The sequence below is a fragment of the Microtus ochrogaster genome, unplaced genomic scaffold (assembly GCF_000317375.1).
Source record: "Microtus ochrogaster isolate Prairie Vole_2 unplaced genomic scaffold, MicOch1.0 UNK43, whole genome shotgun sequence".
Lineage (NCBI taxonomy): Eukaryota > Metazoa > Chordata > Mammalia > Rodentia > Cricetidae > Microtus > Microtus ochrogaster.
The window spans coordinates 1,862,225-1,876,424 of NW_004949141.1; the positions used below are offsets into that span (position 1 = coordinate 1,862,225).

The window sequence follows — 14,200 nt, forward strand, 5'->3', positions numbered from 1 at the left end:
CGCCCGGCGGCCGACCCTCGCCTGCCCCGAGCCGGCTCCGCTGCCGTCGCCGCCCGCCCTGCTGGTGCGGCCAGACACGCGCCTTTCCTGGCTTGTGTTCCCGGGCGGTCTCAGGCCTCTCCGGCCCCGTGCGAGTGCCCCGCGGCAGGCTCCGAACCCGGTGTCCCCGGGTGGGGGGTGGGGACACCACGGCCGAAGCAGCCGGCTTCATTTGTGATCCGGGAGCCTGGTGCCAGCGAGACCTGGAATTTCCGGTCTGGTTGGTCTTGGGCCCCGTGGAGCCAGGTTGATACCCCTCACCTCCCAACCCCAGGCCTTCGGATGCCCAGAACCTGTAGGCCGCACTGTGGACTTATTCTTAACCGAGGGGGTGAGTGAGGGGGCTGTTTGAGCAGGCAAGGGTGGGGTCGGGCGTGTTGGTGGGGTCTGTAGTCTGGATTATTTCTGTTTCTGCATTCCCTTGGCACCTCCCTTGATCCATGTTGATTTTAGCTCTTGAAACAACCTTCCCCCTCTAGCCCATTTTTCGTAAGATTGGGTCCCTTCCCCATTCCGAGCTCTGCTGTTTCCAACAGGTGCTGGGGGGACCCTGATGTGGCACCAAATGAAATGAACAAAGCTCCTCAGCCCACAGGCCCCCCACCCGCCAGGTCCCCTGGACTCCCACAGGTAATCAAGGCGAAATGAGGACTCTGGTGGGGTGGAGGTCATGCAGTGCTCAGTTTTCCCACCCCCATCTGTGTCAGGGCAAAGTGCAGCTGCCTGCTGCCAAATTGAGATAGGGCCCCTGGCTGTCCCTGGGGCTGTCACAGGGAGGGAACATGTGGACTGCTGAGGCTGTTGCTGCAGGTCTGCTCCCCTTATTTCAGCAGCTTGGGTTTCGGCCCCACCCAGGCTTCCCCTCTTGCTGAACTCTGGTCTCTCCCCTTCAGCCAGCGTTTCCCCCGGGGCAGACTGCACCGGTGGTGTTTAGCACGCCACAAGCGACACAAATGAACACGCCTTCTCAGCCCCGCCAGGTGAGGGGCTGTGGATAGAGTAGGCCGCTGGGTGGGAACTGGGAGAGTCTGCTGCTGGTTTGGGTCTAGGATGGAAACTATGGAGGTCGTGTGCTTGCCTCCAGTTTCCTGACAGTTGCTCTGTGTTCTTTCGTGCCGTGTTAGTTACTTACGCTGAAGTTTGTAGTCTGTGAGAGTGGCAGGCATTACGGGGTCTTTGCGCCTTTGAGAATTGGGCACAGTGCTGTGGGCCCTGCTACCAGCTCTATTACACTAGGAGGTTGCCATTACCCTGTTCCTCTTTGCTTTCTCTTTGAACTGTGACGAGATAAACATTCCAGCTGTGCTTTCATTTTTTTCTGTTCTCCAAGTTCTTCCTAAGTGGAAGGATTCTTATCCTACCTCCTCCACTCCCCCAAAGTCCCCTCAAACCTTGGGGGTAATTGTCGTCTTTCCTGTCCCCATGTGCTCTCAGGGAGGATTCAGGTCTCTGCAGGTAATACCTCTTTTCTAATCCTGAGCCACCTCTTGGTGTCACCCCATCCTCCACCTTAGTCCATAGCTAGACACAGATGGGATATTCAGGGTGGGGCCTTGTTTGCTGTTTAGGTCTTCAGTTCAGATCGTGCATGTTAGAGGTTAACTGTTGAAGAGCAAGTATCCCAGAACTGGAAAATGGTTGCATGTAGCAGTTAGTCTCCGTACTTGAGGTGGACTAGTGCATGTTGGGGAGTATGTTGCCCTCAAGGGCTGTACTCAGGCATGATGCATCTTGATGTTAGGAAGACTCTGGAGGGATAGTATGTATAGAGGTGACAGAGTGTGCATGGTAGTGAGAGTGGAGGATACAAAGTATTTATCTAAGTTTGGAGGCAAGTGTTAGTGTAAGAGGCCACTTAGCCATCAGTTGATCCTGTGGGTTTTGGAAGGATTGATTGGTCTCTGTGCTCTGAAGCCTACAGTACTCTTTAAGGCTGTATAGACATTGTGGAGTGCTGCTTTTGCTGTTCGCTCCCTCCCTTTCTTGATCCCTACTGCTCTCCTTCTTCCCAATAGCACTTCTACCCTAGCCGGGCCCAGCCCCCGAGCAGTGCAGCCTCCCGAGTACAGAGTGCAGCCCCTGCCCGTCCTGGCCCAGCTACCCATGTCTACCCTGCTGGATCCCAAGTAATGATGATCCCTTCCCAGATCTCCTATTCAGCCTCCCAAGGAGCCTACTATATCCCTGGACAGGTGAGGTTGGGGGCTGGAAGCCAAGCTACCTTGAGCTTAATCCTCCTCCTCTCCTCCCTGGCTTTCTAGATCCATTTCTCTTACAGAGGTGGGATTGCTAGTCATTGCCCAAGCTTGGCTTTCCCTACTTCATAATCTGATGTGGTGTTCATAGCTTTCCTCATCTTTTCCCTCCTTTCTCCCCAACCCCCATCAGGGGCGTTCCACATATGTTGTCCCAACACAGCAGTACCCTGTGCAGCCAGGAGCCCCAGGCTTCTATCCGGGTGCAAGCCCTACCGAGTTTGGGACCTACGGTAAGCAGGGGAAGGAGTCAGTGGTGAGAGCGCGTCCTAGGGCATTTCTAAGACTTTTCCTAGGCATGCTGTTGGTTTTTAAATGGTAGAATTGATATATGATAAGGATTAGTGCCTAATAATTTAACTCATTGGTAAGGGAAGCTTTGCTCCTTTGCTAAGAGAGTTGGACTCTTCTCCACTTCTAGAAACATGTGATCAAAGCTAGGTGTGGTGACACACGCCTTTAATCCCAGCCAGCAATCAGAAGGTTGAGGCAGGAGGAGCTCTTCATTTGAAGACAGCCTGGTTTACACAGTGAGTTCCAGGACAGCCAGAGCCACATGTTAATAGCCTGACTTTAAAAAACATAAAAAACAAACACAGGACAAGGATCTTCAAGATAACTCTGGCTAAAGGATTTGCCCCCAAGCCTGATAGCATTGATCACTGAGTTTGGTCACTGGAACCTGGTGGGTCAGAGAGAACTGACTCCCACAAGTTGTCTTCTCCCCTCCCCTCAGAACCCATGGTACTCGGGCATGCATATGCTAAAAACGAATATGACTTCAAAAAGAAAGGGCTGGAGACACAGAACTCAGTGGCTAAGAGTAACTGCTCTTGCTGAGGCCTCAAATTCTATAGCAGCTCCCATTTCAGGCAGCTCACACCGTTTATCACTTCCAAAGACAGAGGATCCAACATCTCTGGCCACTTTGGGTACCTGCAGGTGTATAAATACCCCCACACAGACACATAATTAAAAATAAACTGAAAGAAATACAGGCTCCGACTTGAAAGCCAAGTTAGACTTTCTGGTTGGTTTCTTTCATAGTTGGGAGACAATAACATGGGTTTGAGTGATTTTTCATAGTTATCTTTCTTAAATGTTCAATGAAAGGATTGTTCTGATCTGTATGGCAGTGGGTTTTGTTTTTGAGACAGGGTCTTAAATGATGTAGTTATGGCTTTTCTTGGAACTTGCTCTGTAGACCAGGCTAGCCTCAAACTTGCAATGATTCCCTCTGCCTCTGGTTGTTGGAATTACAAGTGTGTGCCACCATGCTAACTTAGATCAGTATCTGAAAATTTTTCCCATTGGGAAGATGTTAAGTATATGCGTTTAATACATTTATAGTTGTAGATATGTGTGTGTATGTGTGATTTAAGCATAACCACCGTTGGTGCTTTCAGAAGTAGTAAGTGGGAATTGGGATGAGTTACAAGTGTACCCCTCGTTGGAGACAATTGGGTTAGAGAGTTTTACTTTTCTTGGGCCCAGTGTTACTTTTTGTTACATTACTCCTTGCAAAGGGCTAAATTAGGAATTGGAGTCAGCTTGAGTGGAATGATTTGGAAAACCCTTTTTATTCCCTGCCAAAGAGCTGATTGTCTCAAGTTGAGAGTGTCCATGTGTGTTGCTGGGGTGGGGTACATAAGAGTGCCTGGTGGGGTAAAACAGGTACCTCTTAGCATAGAGAAGAAGGAGTTCTGTCTACAAGGTGTGTGTGTCTCTGTGAGGAATTCTTGTAAATGCAGTTCAAACTGGTTCCCCTGCTTTGACAGACACCTAATTCCCTAGGGAGGCGGGCAGGGAAGGGCAAGGGGCCGGCTGTGTATGATGAGATGTTCTGCAGTGGGAGGTGTTTAAGCAGTATTAGTGTATGTTTGGGTCCTGATGCTGTCACAAATCTTCCTTTCTGTCCTCCTTCTCTCAAGCTGGTGCCTATTATCCGGCCCAAGGTGTACAGCAGTTTCCTGCTAGTGTGGCTCCTGCCCCAGTTCTGATGAACCAGCCGCCCCAGATTGCCCCTAAGAGAGAGCGGAAAACTGTGAGTAGCAGTGAGGGGTTCTGGGACATTTGGGGACGGACTCCTGGGATGGTGTACTCATGAGTGCAGAACTTGATAGACTTTCATCTGAGCTTAAGCAGAGGTCAGGGTCTGTGGAGTACAAAGGTTCCTTGTAAGGTGATTGCAGTGTAGAAGGTGCTCATGGGAGGACTAAGTGAGCAGCAGGGAAATTTCCCAGAGACTTGTACTCTAGTAGGCTCATAAGACCTGTGATTGGTTTGGGGTTGCTGGTGGTTAGCTTTGGAAATGGTTTGTTTTGTGCTCTTCACCCCCTAGTCCTGGAAGCTCTGGAGGCCTACGCCTCTGCTCAGTCCTCAAGCCCTGGGCATGGTGCCCAGAATAGGGTGCCAGGGCTGGGGAAGCCGCTGAGTCACCCTGGCTCCACCCACTGCATCTGGGCCCTACCCCTAGAGATCAGGCCGACCAGCCACAAGTGAGCTAGCTGGATGCTAGATGGGGGTCTTGAGCTCCAGGGTGTGCAGCCATTAACTTAGGGATTGCCGGTGGGTAGAGGGGAGGGAGGAAGGGAGGGGCATTGTGATGTACAGGGCTGTTCTGTGAGGTCAAGAGTCTTAGGGGTGGGGACTAGGGCAGCGAGTACAAGAGCAGCCGGATGGGTTGACAGTAGAACTCATGGGGTTTCTGGCACCCACCCACCTGCTTCCCAGTAGGGGTGGGAGGTTGGCCCAGAGTCTTAGGAGTGGGACAGGGTGGAGAGGTGGGCTCCTTCTGCTTCCCACTCATCCTGTAGCTTTTTTTCCCCAGATCCGAATTCGAGACCCAAACCAAGGGGGGAAGGATATCACAGAAGAGATCATGTCTGGGGCCCGCACTGCCTCCACACCTACTCCTCCCCAGGTACTGTCAGCTGTTGGAGTGATAGATAACCTTGGCCTGGACAGCTCTTCTGTCCTGGATTCCCAAGTCACTTGATCTTTTCCTTCACCTAAGGGGTTTATTTCCCTGCTTTCTGGATTTCTACGCAGAGCTAAAGTAGAAATGACTCTAGTAAAGAAGGGTGGGGAACTCCTCAGTGCACACTTTTAACACTTGTGTCCTGTAGACGGGAGGCGGTCTGGAGCCTCAGCCTAATGGGGAGTCGCCTCAGGTTGCTGTCATTATCCGGCCAGGTAAGGAAGGCAGTTGCACGGCTTTTATGGAAGGTGAAGTATGCGTATTTAAACTTGAAGGAGGTGGAGTGGTGTGAACTGAGTACCAGAGAAGGATGACTTAGGTTTCATGTAGTGGGTTTGAAGTTAGACTGTTTTGGAAGAGATGGGAAAACAGCCTTAGTGGGAGAAGACTGGGATGTAGGATGAGAATGTTAAATTGAGGTAACCTTAGCTAGGAGGAAGAAAAGCAACAGTGAAGAACTTGCTGTCATGAATTCTTGTTTGTTTTGTGTAGATGACCGGTCACAGGGAGCAGCTATTGGGGGGCGACCAGGACTATCTGGCCCAGAGCACAGCCCTGGCACAGAATCTCAGCCTTCATCACCTTCTCCAACCCCATCACCACCCCCAATTTTGGAGCCGGGGTCTGAGTCTAATCTTGGAGTCCTCTCCATTCCTGGGGACACTATGACAACGGGGATGATACAAATGTCTGTAGAAGAATCGACCCCCATCTCTTGTGAAACTGGGGAGCCATATTGCCTCTCTCCAGAACCCACTCTTGCTGAACCCATACTGGAAGTAGAAGTGACACTCAGCAAACCCATTCCAGAATCCGAGTTCTCTTCCAGTCCTCTCCAGGTTTCCACGTCCCTGGCACCTCACAGGGCGGAAACTCATGAGCCCAATGGCATGGTCCCGTCTGAGGATCTGGAACCAGAGGTGGAGTCAAGCACAGAGCCAGCTTCTCCCCCTCTTTTAGTTTGTGCTTCTGAATCACCTGTGCCCATTGCTCCAACTGCCCAGCCTGAGGAACTGCTCAATGGAGCCCCCTCACCACCAGTTGTGGACCTAAGCCCAGTCAGTGAGCCAGAGGAACAGATCAAGGAGGTTTCATCCATGGCGCCAGCCACCACTCTCTCTGCCTCTCCACCTGTGGCTCCTTTGGATACATCTCCTGCTCAGGAGGAAGAAGTGGAGGAAGAAGAGGAGGGCGGGGAAGCTGAGAGTGAGAAGGGAGCTGAGGAGCTCCCCCTCGACAGCACTCCTGTCCCAACCCAGTTGTCTCAGAATTTAGAGGTGGCCGCAGCCACCCAAGGTAAGATACAGCTAGATGATTGGTGTTGTCCATTTTGGGGGTGTTCTCTTCGTTGGTCTCCCGTTTGGCACCTCTTCTGTTTTGTTTTGAGATGGTATTTATGTAGCTTGGCTGTCTGGGAACTTGATATACAGAATAGGCTAACCTCAGACTCGAGTTCTGCCTGCCTCTGCCTCCCAAGTGCTGGAATTAAAAGGCATGTACCACCTTTGTGTGCATAGCCTCCCACAAATGGGCTCCCATTTTTGGACTTGTGATAAACCCCAAGAAGTAAGTTTTGAGACAAGGTCTTATGTAGCCTGGCTGGCCATGAACTCCTGATACTTAGTCTCTGTCTCCAAGTTCTGAATTACAGAACTGGGCCATGACGCGTGGCTTACAGTTAAGATTCAGAGCCTAAAGTGGGAGTGATAGAGAGGGAATGCTGTGTGTGGCTGGTTTTATTTTTTTGCCTTTTTCTCCATGTGTTAGGGATACTATAACTCACTCACAGCTTGGTCCTTCTCTTTCTCCTCCTCTTCTTTTAGTGGCAGTATCTGTGCCAAAGAGAAGGCGGAAAATTAAAGAGCTAAATAAGAAGGAGGCTGTGGGTGACCTTCTAGATGCCTTCAAGGAGGTAAGGGAACAGGTAGTTGAGGGAAAATGGCACAGTTGGGAGTGGTGACCATGTGACTGAACCTGGGCGTTCTTCTATGATTGAAGGTGGACCCAGCAGTACCAGAGGTAGAGAATCAGCCTCCTACAAGCGTCAACCCAAGCCCAGAGTCTGAGGGCAGCACTGCGCCCCCACAGCCTGAGGAAGCAGATGAAACCTGGGACTCTAAGGAAGACAAAATTCATAATGCTGAGAACATCCAGCCTGGGGAGCAGAAGTACGAGTACAAGTCAGGTGTGTTTAAGGAAGAGTTGAGTGGTTGAGAAATGGGTAGCCCTGTAACAGAACATAGGAGTGTGATTGCATCCTGTCATGCAGATCAGTGGAAGCCTCTGAACCTTGAAGAAAAGAAGCGTTATGACAGGGAATTCCTGCTCGGCTTTCAATTCATCTTTGCCAGTATGCAGAAACCAGAAGGATTGCCCCATATCACTGATGTAGTGCTCGACAAGGTTGGTGTTTTGAGGAATGTTGGTTTGACCTGGGAGTGCCTGAAGCCTCCAAAGAGAAGTTGGTAACCCTAACCTGTTCCTAAGACATACATCTTCTCTGCAGGCCAATAAAACACCACTTCGGCAGCTGGATCCCTCCAGGCTACCTGGCATAAACTGTGGCCCAGATTTCACTCCATCTTTTGCCAACCTTGGCCGACCAACCCTCAATAACCGTGGGCCCCCAAGGGGTGGGCCAGGTGGGGAGCTGCCCCGAGGGCCGGTGAGTGGGCCTGGTTGAGAGGCGGATGTGTAACAGGGTGGGATCTTGTGTGCCTCAGCCTGCGAGTCTTGAGGCTATATGGTAATGGGGTCACATACTATACTTGCTATTCTTTATTTTCATTTGTCCTCATCCCTTGTCTAGCAGGCTGGCTTGGGACCCAGGCGCTCTCAGCAGGGTCCACGAAAGGAAACACGTAAGATCATTTCCTCAGTCATAATGACTGAAGACATAAAACTGAACAAAGCAGAGAAGGCTTGGAAACCCAGTAGCAAACGGACAGCAGCTGATAAGGATCGAGGGGAAGAGGATGCTGATGGAAGCAAAACCCAGGTACTTTCACATCTTGCCTTTGGTCTCCGTTCCTGCTTCTCAAGATCTGCTTTCTGAGCCACTTTACTGTGTCCACCATGCTGATTATCAGTGTCTGGACTCAGTTCCTACCATTGCGTCTGTCTAAGCAGCCAGTGTTTGTTTGTTTTTTTTTTTTTCGAGACAGGGTTTCTCTGTGGTTTTGGAGCCTGTCTAAGCAGCCAGTGTTTACCTTGAGTACTAAACTAGATCCTGTCTACTCTGTCGTCTTCCCTGACAGGACCTGTTCCGCAGGGTGCGCTCCATCCTGAATAAGCTGACACCCCAGATGTTCCAGCAGCTGATGAAGCAGGTGACACAGCTGGCCATTGACACCGAGGAACGCCTCAAAGGAGTTATTGACCTCATCTTTGAGAAAGCCATTTCAGAGCCCAACTTCTCTGTGGCTTATGCCAACATGTGCCGCTGCCTCATGGCGGTTAGTTTCCGCTATTCAACATTTATTTTATGTCCCTTAGTGTATATAGTTACATTTTGCTCCAGTGCACGTTTGGCAGTAGGGATAACTTTGTGGAGTCAGTTCTCTTCTAACTTTATGTGGATTTCTGGAAATTAAACTGAGATTGCCAAACTTGCATGGCAGGCTTCTTCACACACTGAGCCATCTTGCTCATCCAGTTTTTTACATCTTATGTACCTTCCTACATCTTCCTGGGGATCCTGGAGTCCAGCTTTCCTTGGTTCCCCCTTGTCTGTTATACAGCATCAAAGAAAACTTGGAAGGCATGTACTGATTTTAGTGTGATATTTACTATCTTTGGCCAACAGCTGAAAGTGCCCACTACAGAAAAGCCAACAGTGACTGTGAATTTTCGAAAACTGTTGTTAAATCGATGCCAGAAGGAATTTGAGAAAGACAAAGATGATGATGAAGTTTTTGAAAAAAAGCAAAAAGAGATGGATGAAGCTGCTACGGTGAGAAAGTGTATTGCCAATTCTACTCTGGTCACCACCCTCACCCACCAGTCAGAGCTTGGCTGTAGAGCTCTGGGGATAGTAGTATTAAGATTCTTGAGGACTCTCTTTGACCTTAGGAGTGCTTAATAATAGCCTGGCTATCTAGATAAAAAGAGAAAAGGGGGTTTTAGCCAAGTAACTGTTTTGTTCTTAGCTTTTTTTGTTTGTTTTTGTTCCTAGAGACAGGGTTTCTTTGTGTAACAGCCCTAGCTGTTCTGGAACTAGCTCTTGTAGATCAGGCTGGCCTCAAACTCTCAGAGGTCTGCCTGCCTCTATCTCCTGAGTGCTGGAATTAAAGGCATGCTCACTACCACCCGGCCTTAGCTTTATTTTTATATGTATGTTTTGTCAGCATGTATGTATTATGTGTACAGTGTGCATGTCTGGTTCCAGAAAGGGGCACTGGATTCCTTGGAACTGGAGTATAGATGGTTGTAAGCTACCACATGGGTATTGGAAACTGATTCTTCTGCAAGAATGGCAAGTGTTCTTAACCACTGATCCATCTCTACAGCCCCATGGTTATCATTTTGACATAATCTTTGTCCTATGACTGACAGGCAGAAGAACGGGGACGCCTGAAAGAAGAACTAGAAGAAGCCCGGGACATAGCTCGGCGGCGCTCTTTAGGGAATATCAAGTTCATTGGAGAGTTATTCAAGCTGAAGATGTTAACAGAAGCAATAATGCATGATTGTGTGGTCAAACTACTTAAGAACCATGATGAAGAGTCCCTGGAATGCCTCTGTCGCCTCCTCACCACTATTGGCAAAGACCTGGACTTTGCAAAAGCCAAGGTAGAGGTCCTGGGATGTGGGGAATGGGTGAAATATACGGGCCTGCTGACAACATACAAGGCTGAGGGGTCTGGGCTGCTTAGTCAATGTCAGAGGTGAGGTATGAGAGATAATTGACTTGATCCTTTGCTTCCTAGCCTCGAATGGATCAGTATTTCAACCAAATGGAAAAAATCATTAAAGAAAAGAAGACTTCATCTCGTATCCGTTTTATGCTGCAGGATGTACTGGATCTGCGGCAGGTATGTCTCTTCCCCACTTTATCTGCTGTTCGAGTTCCTGACACTGCCTTGTCTGATCCCTGCCAACCCAAAATAACTGCTGGTTTTGTTTGGTTTTCAAAGAGCAATTGGGTTCCACGCCGAGGGGATCAGGGTCCCAAGACTATTGATCAGATCCACAAGGAAGCTGAGATGGAAGAGCACCGAGAACATATCAAAGTGCAGCAGCTCATGGCCAAGGGCAGCGACAAGCGTCGGGGTGGCCCTCCAGGCCCGCCCATCAGTGAGTTTGAGGCTAGGGCTAAGAGGAGACAGTGAACCTCCTGGAGGGTATGAGGGTAACATGCTTTCCACTGATGACTTCTGTTAGTGCCACGTGTCTGGGCCACTGAGTCCACATGATGGGATTGAGGATCTGAGGAAGAAAGGCTGAGGTGGCACAAGAAGGAAGTTGTTAGGACTTGTTATTCCAACATCCCCCCCCCCTTTTTTTTTTCTTTTTTTGTCTCAGGCCGTGGCCTTCCACTTGTGGATGATGGTGGCTGGAATACAGTCCCCATTAGCAAAGGCAGCCGCCCCATTGACACCTCACGGCTCACCAAGATCACAAAGGTAGGGTTGTATTCTGGAGTGGGTGAGGTGGAGGGTGAGGAGAGAGGAACTGCCATTAGTCCCCACAGTTAGGGTGCTGACAGCTGAACTTTTCCTCCTAGACTCTAGACTGCTAGAGACAAGGTAGATGAAGTACGCCAGCTATAGTGTTTGTTCACATCGGTCCTAGCAAACTGACAAGACACCAGATCAAGCCAAGAACAGGCTTTACACTTTAATTTATTTATTTTGGTTTTTTTTTTTTCCGAGACAGGATTTCTCTGTGGCTTATTTTGGTTTTTTGAGACAGGGTTTCTCTGTGGTTTTGGAGCCTGTCCTGGAACTAGCTCTTGTAGACCAGGCTGGTTTCGAACTCACAGAGATCCGCCTGCCTCTGCCTCCCAAGTGCTGGGATTAAAGGCGTGCGCCACCACCGCCCGGCCAGGCTTTACACTTTTAAGTGACTGAAAAGAAATCAAAGGGTGCTGTTTTCTGATCTATGAATTATGTGGAATTATGTGGAGTTCCGCTGTCTATGAAGAACTACTGGGATAGGACAACAGTTACTCCTTTATGTGTTCTCTTGAGTTGGATCACTCATTATCTTGTGGCTGTGTGAGGAGGTGGTGTTGGCTAAGGGCTTAAGCTAGGTCAGAAGTCTATAAGTCTACTGTCTTTCCTTCTGCAGCCTGGTTCCATTGATTCTAACAACCAACTCTTTGCACCAGGAGGGCGACTGAGTTGGGGCAAGGGCAGCAGTGGGGGCTCAGGAGCCAAGCCCTCAGACACAGGTATGGAAAGCCACTGTAGGAAACTGGGTAGTTGCTACTCTCAGCTCCCTTAAGGTATAGTCTTTCCTCCACAGGAAACTCAGAATAAGTAATTAGGGAATGAATACAGGAGGAATATACATAATGCCAGAGAATGAATTATTTCTTGTCAACTTTGCGACCAAGAGTCCTCAATGATGGAGGGGGTACATAAAGTAGGAGAGTGAATGAGGCATGGAGCACTCTTGGAACCATAGTTCTGGGAAGGAAAAAGTGGGTTAATGCAGCTTTCTGTCTCTATAGCATCAGAAGCCACTCGTCCAGCTACTAGTACCTTGAATCGCTTTTCTGCTCTTCAACAAGCATTACCTACAGAGAACACAGATAACAGGCGTGTTGTACAGAGGTGAGAATTTTAGGGGGTGGGATTGTTCTCACAGAATATTGTGATTGGGTTTTGGTTGTCAAAGCATAGAGATTTCTCTTACTTGTATTGCTTAGACATGTCCTTTTTGCCAAGAATACCACCTAGCAGCTGCCCTACAAGTGCTTGAGCAAGTATAGGTGAGAAACAATGTATCTCTTCTTCCAGGAGTAGCTTAAGCCGAGAGCGAGGTGAGAAAGCTGGGGACCGGGGAGACCGACTAGAGCGGAGTGAACGGGGTGGTGACCGTGGGGACCGACCTGATCGTGCCAGAACACCAACTACCAAGCGAAGTTTTAGCAAGGAAGTGGAGGAGCGGAGTAGAGAGCGACCTTCCCAGCCTGAGGGACTGCGCAAGGCAGCTAGCCTCACAGAGGATCGTGGTCGGGATCCTGGTAAGGAAAGGAAGGCTGGCAGAGGAACAGAGGAGAGGCTGATGTGGCTCTAGACTGTTAAGATGAGTAATTGAAAGGTTCTCCCCTTCCCCCCATAGTGAAGCGGGAAGCCACTCTCCCACCAGTGAGCCCTCCAAAGGCTGCACTCTCTGAGGATGAGGTGGAGAAGAAATCCAAGGCCATCATTGAGGAATATCTCCATCTCAATGACATGAAGGTTGGCACTGGGAAGGGGAGCTGTGCTGACTGGCATGGTTTGTAAAGGTTGGGCCAGGGAGTGATACTTTTCTCGGTGTGCTCTGCCTTCCACAGGAGGCAGTACAGTGTGTCCAGGAGCTGGCGTCACCCTCCTTGCTCTTCATCTTTGTGCGGCATGGCATCGAGTCCACACTGGAGCGTAGCACCATTGCTCGTGAGCACATGGGGCGGCTGCTGCACCAGCTGCTCTGCTCAGGGCACCTCTCTACTGCCCAGTACTATCAAGGGTAAATGATTTATTTCTGTGGAACTTCCGTGTTCACATATCCACCAATTTCTTTATGGAGTTCATGGAACTTTGTGTTGAGTATGTAGGCCGACCATTCCAATTAGCTTTGTAAGGGGTGATGGTGGCTTTAGCTTGAGATTGTCATGTCTGGAAAATGTTTCTGGAGGGCCTCCACATTTGATACTTGTCATGCTACATTTCCCTGGAAGGCCCATCTCCCCAAATGCCCTGACTTCTCATTCTCTTTTCAGGCTATATGAAACACTAGAATTGGCCGAGGACATGGAAATTGACATCCCTCATGTATGGCTTTACCTGGCAGAATTGATAACACCCATTCTCCAGGAAGATGGGGTACCCATGGGAGAGCTCTTCAGGTAAGCCCTCCCTCATTTACAATGGAGTGAGACAACTTGAATGCTGTGTTTGGAGAGGGATGAAGTAATGTCGAGGGCTATGGAGACTATCAGGATTGATTTCTCTTGCAGGGAAATTACGAAGCCTCTGAGGCCCATAGGCAAAGCTACTTCTTTGTTGCTGGAGATCCTGGGTCTCTTATGCAAGAGCATGGTGAGTTTGGCCTTTCAAAGGGGAATGTATTCATGGACTTAAGTGGCTTTGGCTGCTTTGGTGACCATTGGAGTTTCTTGGTCCTTTGACCTTTGGTACTTGAAAAGTTTAAGTGCCAGGCGGTGGTGGCGCATGCCTTTAATCCCAGCAGTCAGGAGGCAGAGGCAGGAGGATCTCTGAGTTCGAGGCCAGCCTGGTCTGCAAGAGCTAGTTCCCGGCCAGGCTCTAAAACTTGTCTTGGGGGGGATAAAAAAGTTTAAGGTAGTTTCTGTCATGAATTCTGCCTGGGCTGAAGGAAGATTGGTAAGGAAAGATCCTAGACCTGTGTGGTTAATTCATTTATTAGTCATTTGATCACTGTTCTTTTGAATATTCACTAAATACTGAGCTCTCGGGGTTATAACAGTTAAACAGTATGAATCTGGTAGAGAAAAGCAGGAAATGGCAGTTTCAGCAACTTGAGTGAAATGTGAAATAATAGGAAAAAATGGTGTCTCAGTGCCATGGAGTTACAGGATATTTATTTGGCAGCTGTTACAATAAAAGGCCTTCTTTGAAGAACATGGAAGTTAATGGAAGTAGCTGGGTGGTGGTGGCGCACGCCTTAAATCCCAGCACTCGGGAGGCAGAGGCAGGTGGATCTCTGTGAGTTCGAGACCAGCCTGGTCTACAGAGCT

General features: G+C 49.3%; 1 protein-coding gene and 1 non-coding gene across 8 annotated transcripts in view; both read left to right on the top strand.

Moving 5' to 3' along the window:
* The window catches only part of Eif4g1 (eukaryotic translation initiation factor 4 gamma 1), a 19,827-nt gene that overhangs the window by 559 nt on the left and 5,068 nt on the right, over positions 1–14,200 (top strand). Inside the window, exons 2-29 of one of the 7 annotated variants that reach the window (XM_005368953.3) lie at positions 314–370; positions 576–669; positions 933–1,019; positions 1,474–1,494; positions 2,055–2,231; positions 2,428–2,527; positions 4,226–4,338; positions 5,125–5,217; positions 5,423–5,489; positions 5,767–6,570; positions 7,098–7,186; positions 7,273–7,459; positions 7,544–7,677; positions 7,781–7,939; positions 8,084–8,272; positions 8,532–8,729; positions 9,080–9,226; positions 9,829–10,065; positions 10,203–10,307; positions 10,410–10,569; positions 10,798–10,898; positions 11,566–11,668; positions 11,951–12,053; positions 12,240–12,466; positions 12,565–12,683; positions 12,779–12,951; positions 13,205–13,330; positions 13,442–13,523. In XM_005368953.3, the coding sequence (XP_005369010.1) occupies positions 610–669; positions 933–1,019; positions 1,474–1,494; positions 2,055–2,231; positions 2,428–2,527; positions 4,226–4,338; positions 5,125–5,217; positions 5,423–5,489; positions 5,767–6,570; positions 7,098–7,186; positions 7,273–7,459; positions 7,544–7,677; positions 7,781–7,939; positions 8,084–8,272; positions 8,532–8,729; positions 9,080–9,226; positions 9,829–10,065; positions 10,203–10,307; positions 10,410–10,569; positions 10,798–10,898; positions 11,566–11,668; positions 11,951–12,053; positions 12,240–12,466; positions 12,565–12,683; positions 12,779–12,951; positions 13,205–13,330; positions 13,442–13,523 (4,161 nt within the window). In that variant the 5' untranslated portion in view covers positions 314–370; positions 576–609. Of the gene's footprint in view, positions 1–6; positions 371–575; positions 670–932; positions 1,020–1,473; positions 1,495–2,054; positions 2,232–2,427; positions 2,528–4,225; positions 4,339–5,124; positions 5,218–5,422; positions 5,490–5,766; positions 6,571–7,097; positions 7,187–7,272; positions 7,460–7,543; positions 7,678–7,780; positions 7,940–8,083; positions 8,273–8,531; positions 8,730–9,079; positions 9,227–9,828; positions 10,066–10,202; positions 10,308–10,409; positions 10,570–10,797; positions 10,899–11,565; positions 11,669–11,950; positions 12,054–12,239; positions 12,467–12,564; positions 12,684–12,778; positions 12,952–13,204; positions 13,331–13,441; positions 13,524–14,200 lie in introns of those variants that run through there. The other 6 variants (XM_005368955.2, XM_026790147.1, XM_005368956.2 and 3 more) reach the window with 6 other exon arrangements.
* Positions 10,635–10,709, top strand: LOC113458535. Its single transcript, XR_003378897.1, has one exon. It is a non-coding gene; the product is annotated as a small nucleolar RNA SNORD66 (small nucleolar RNA).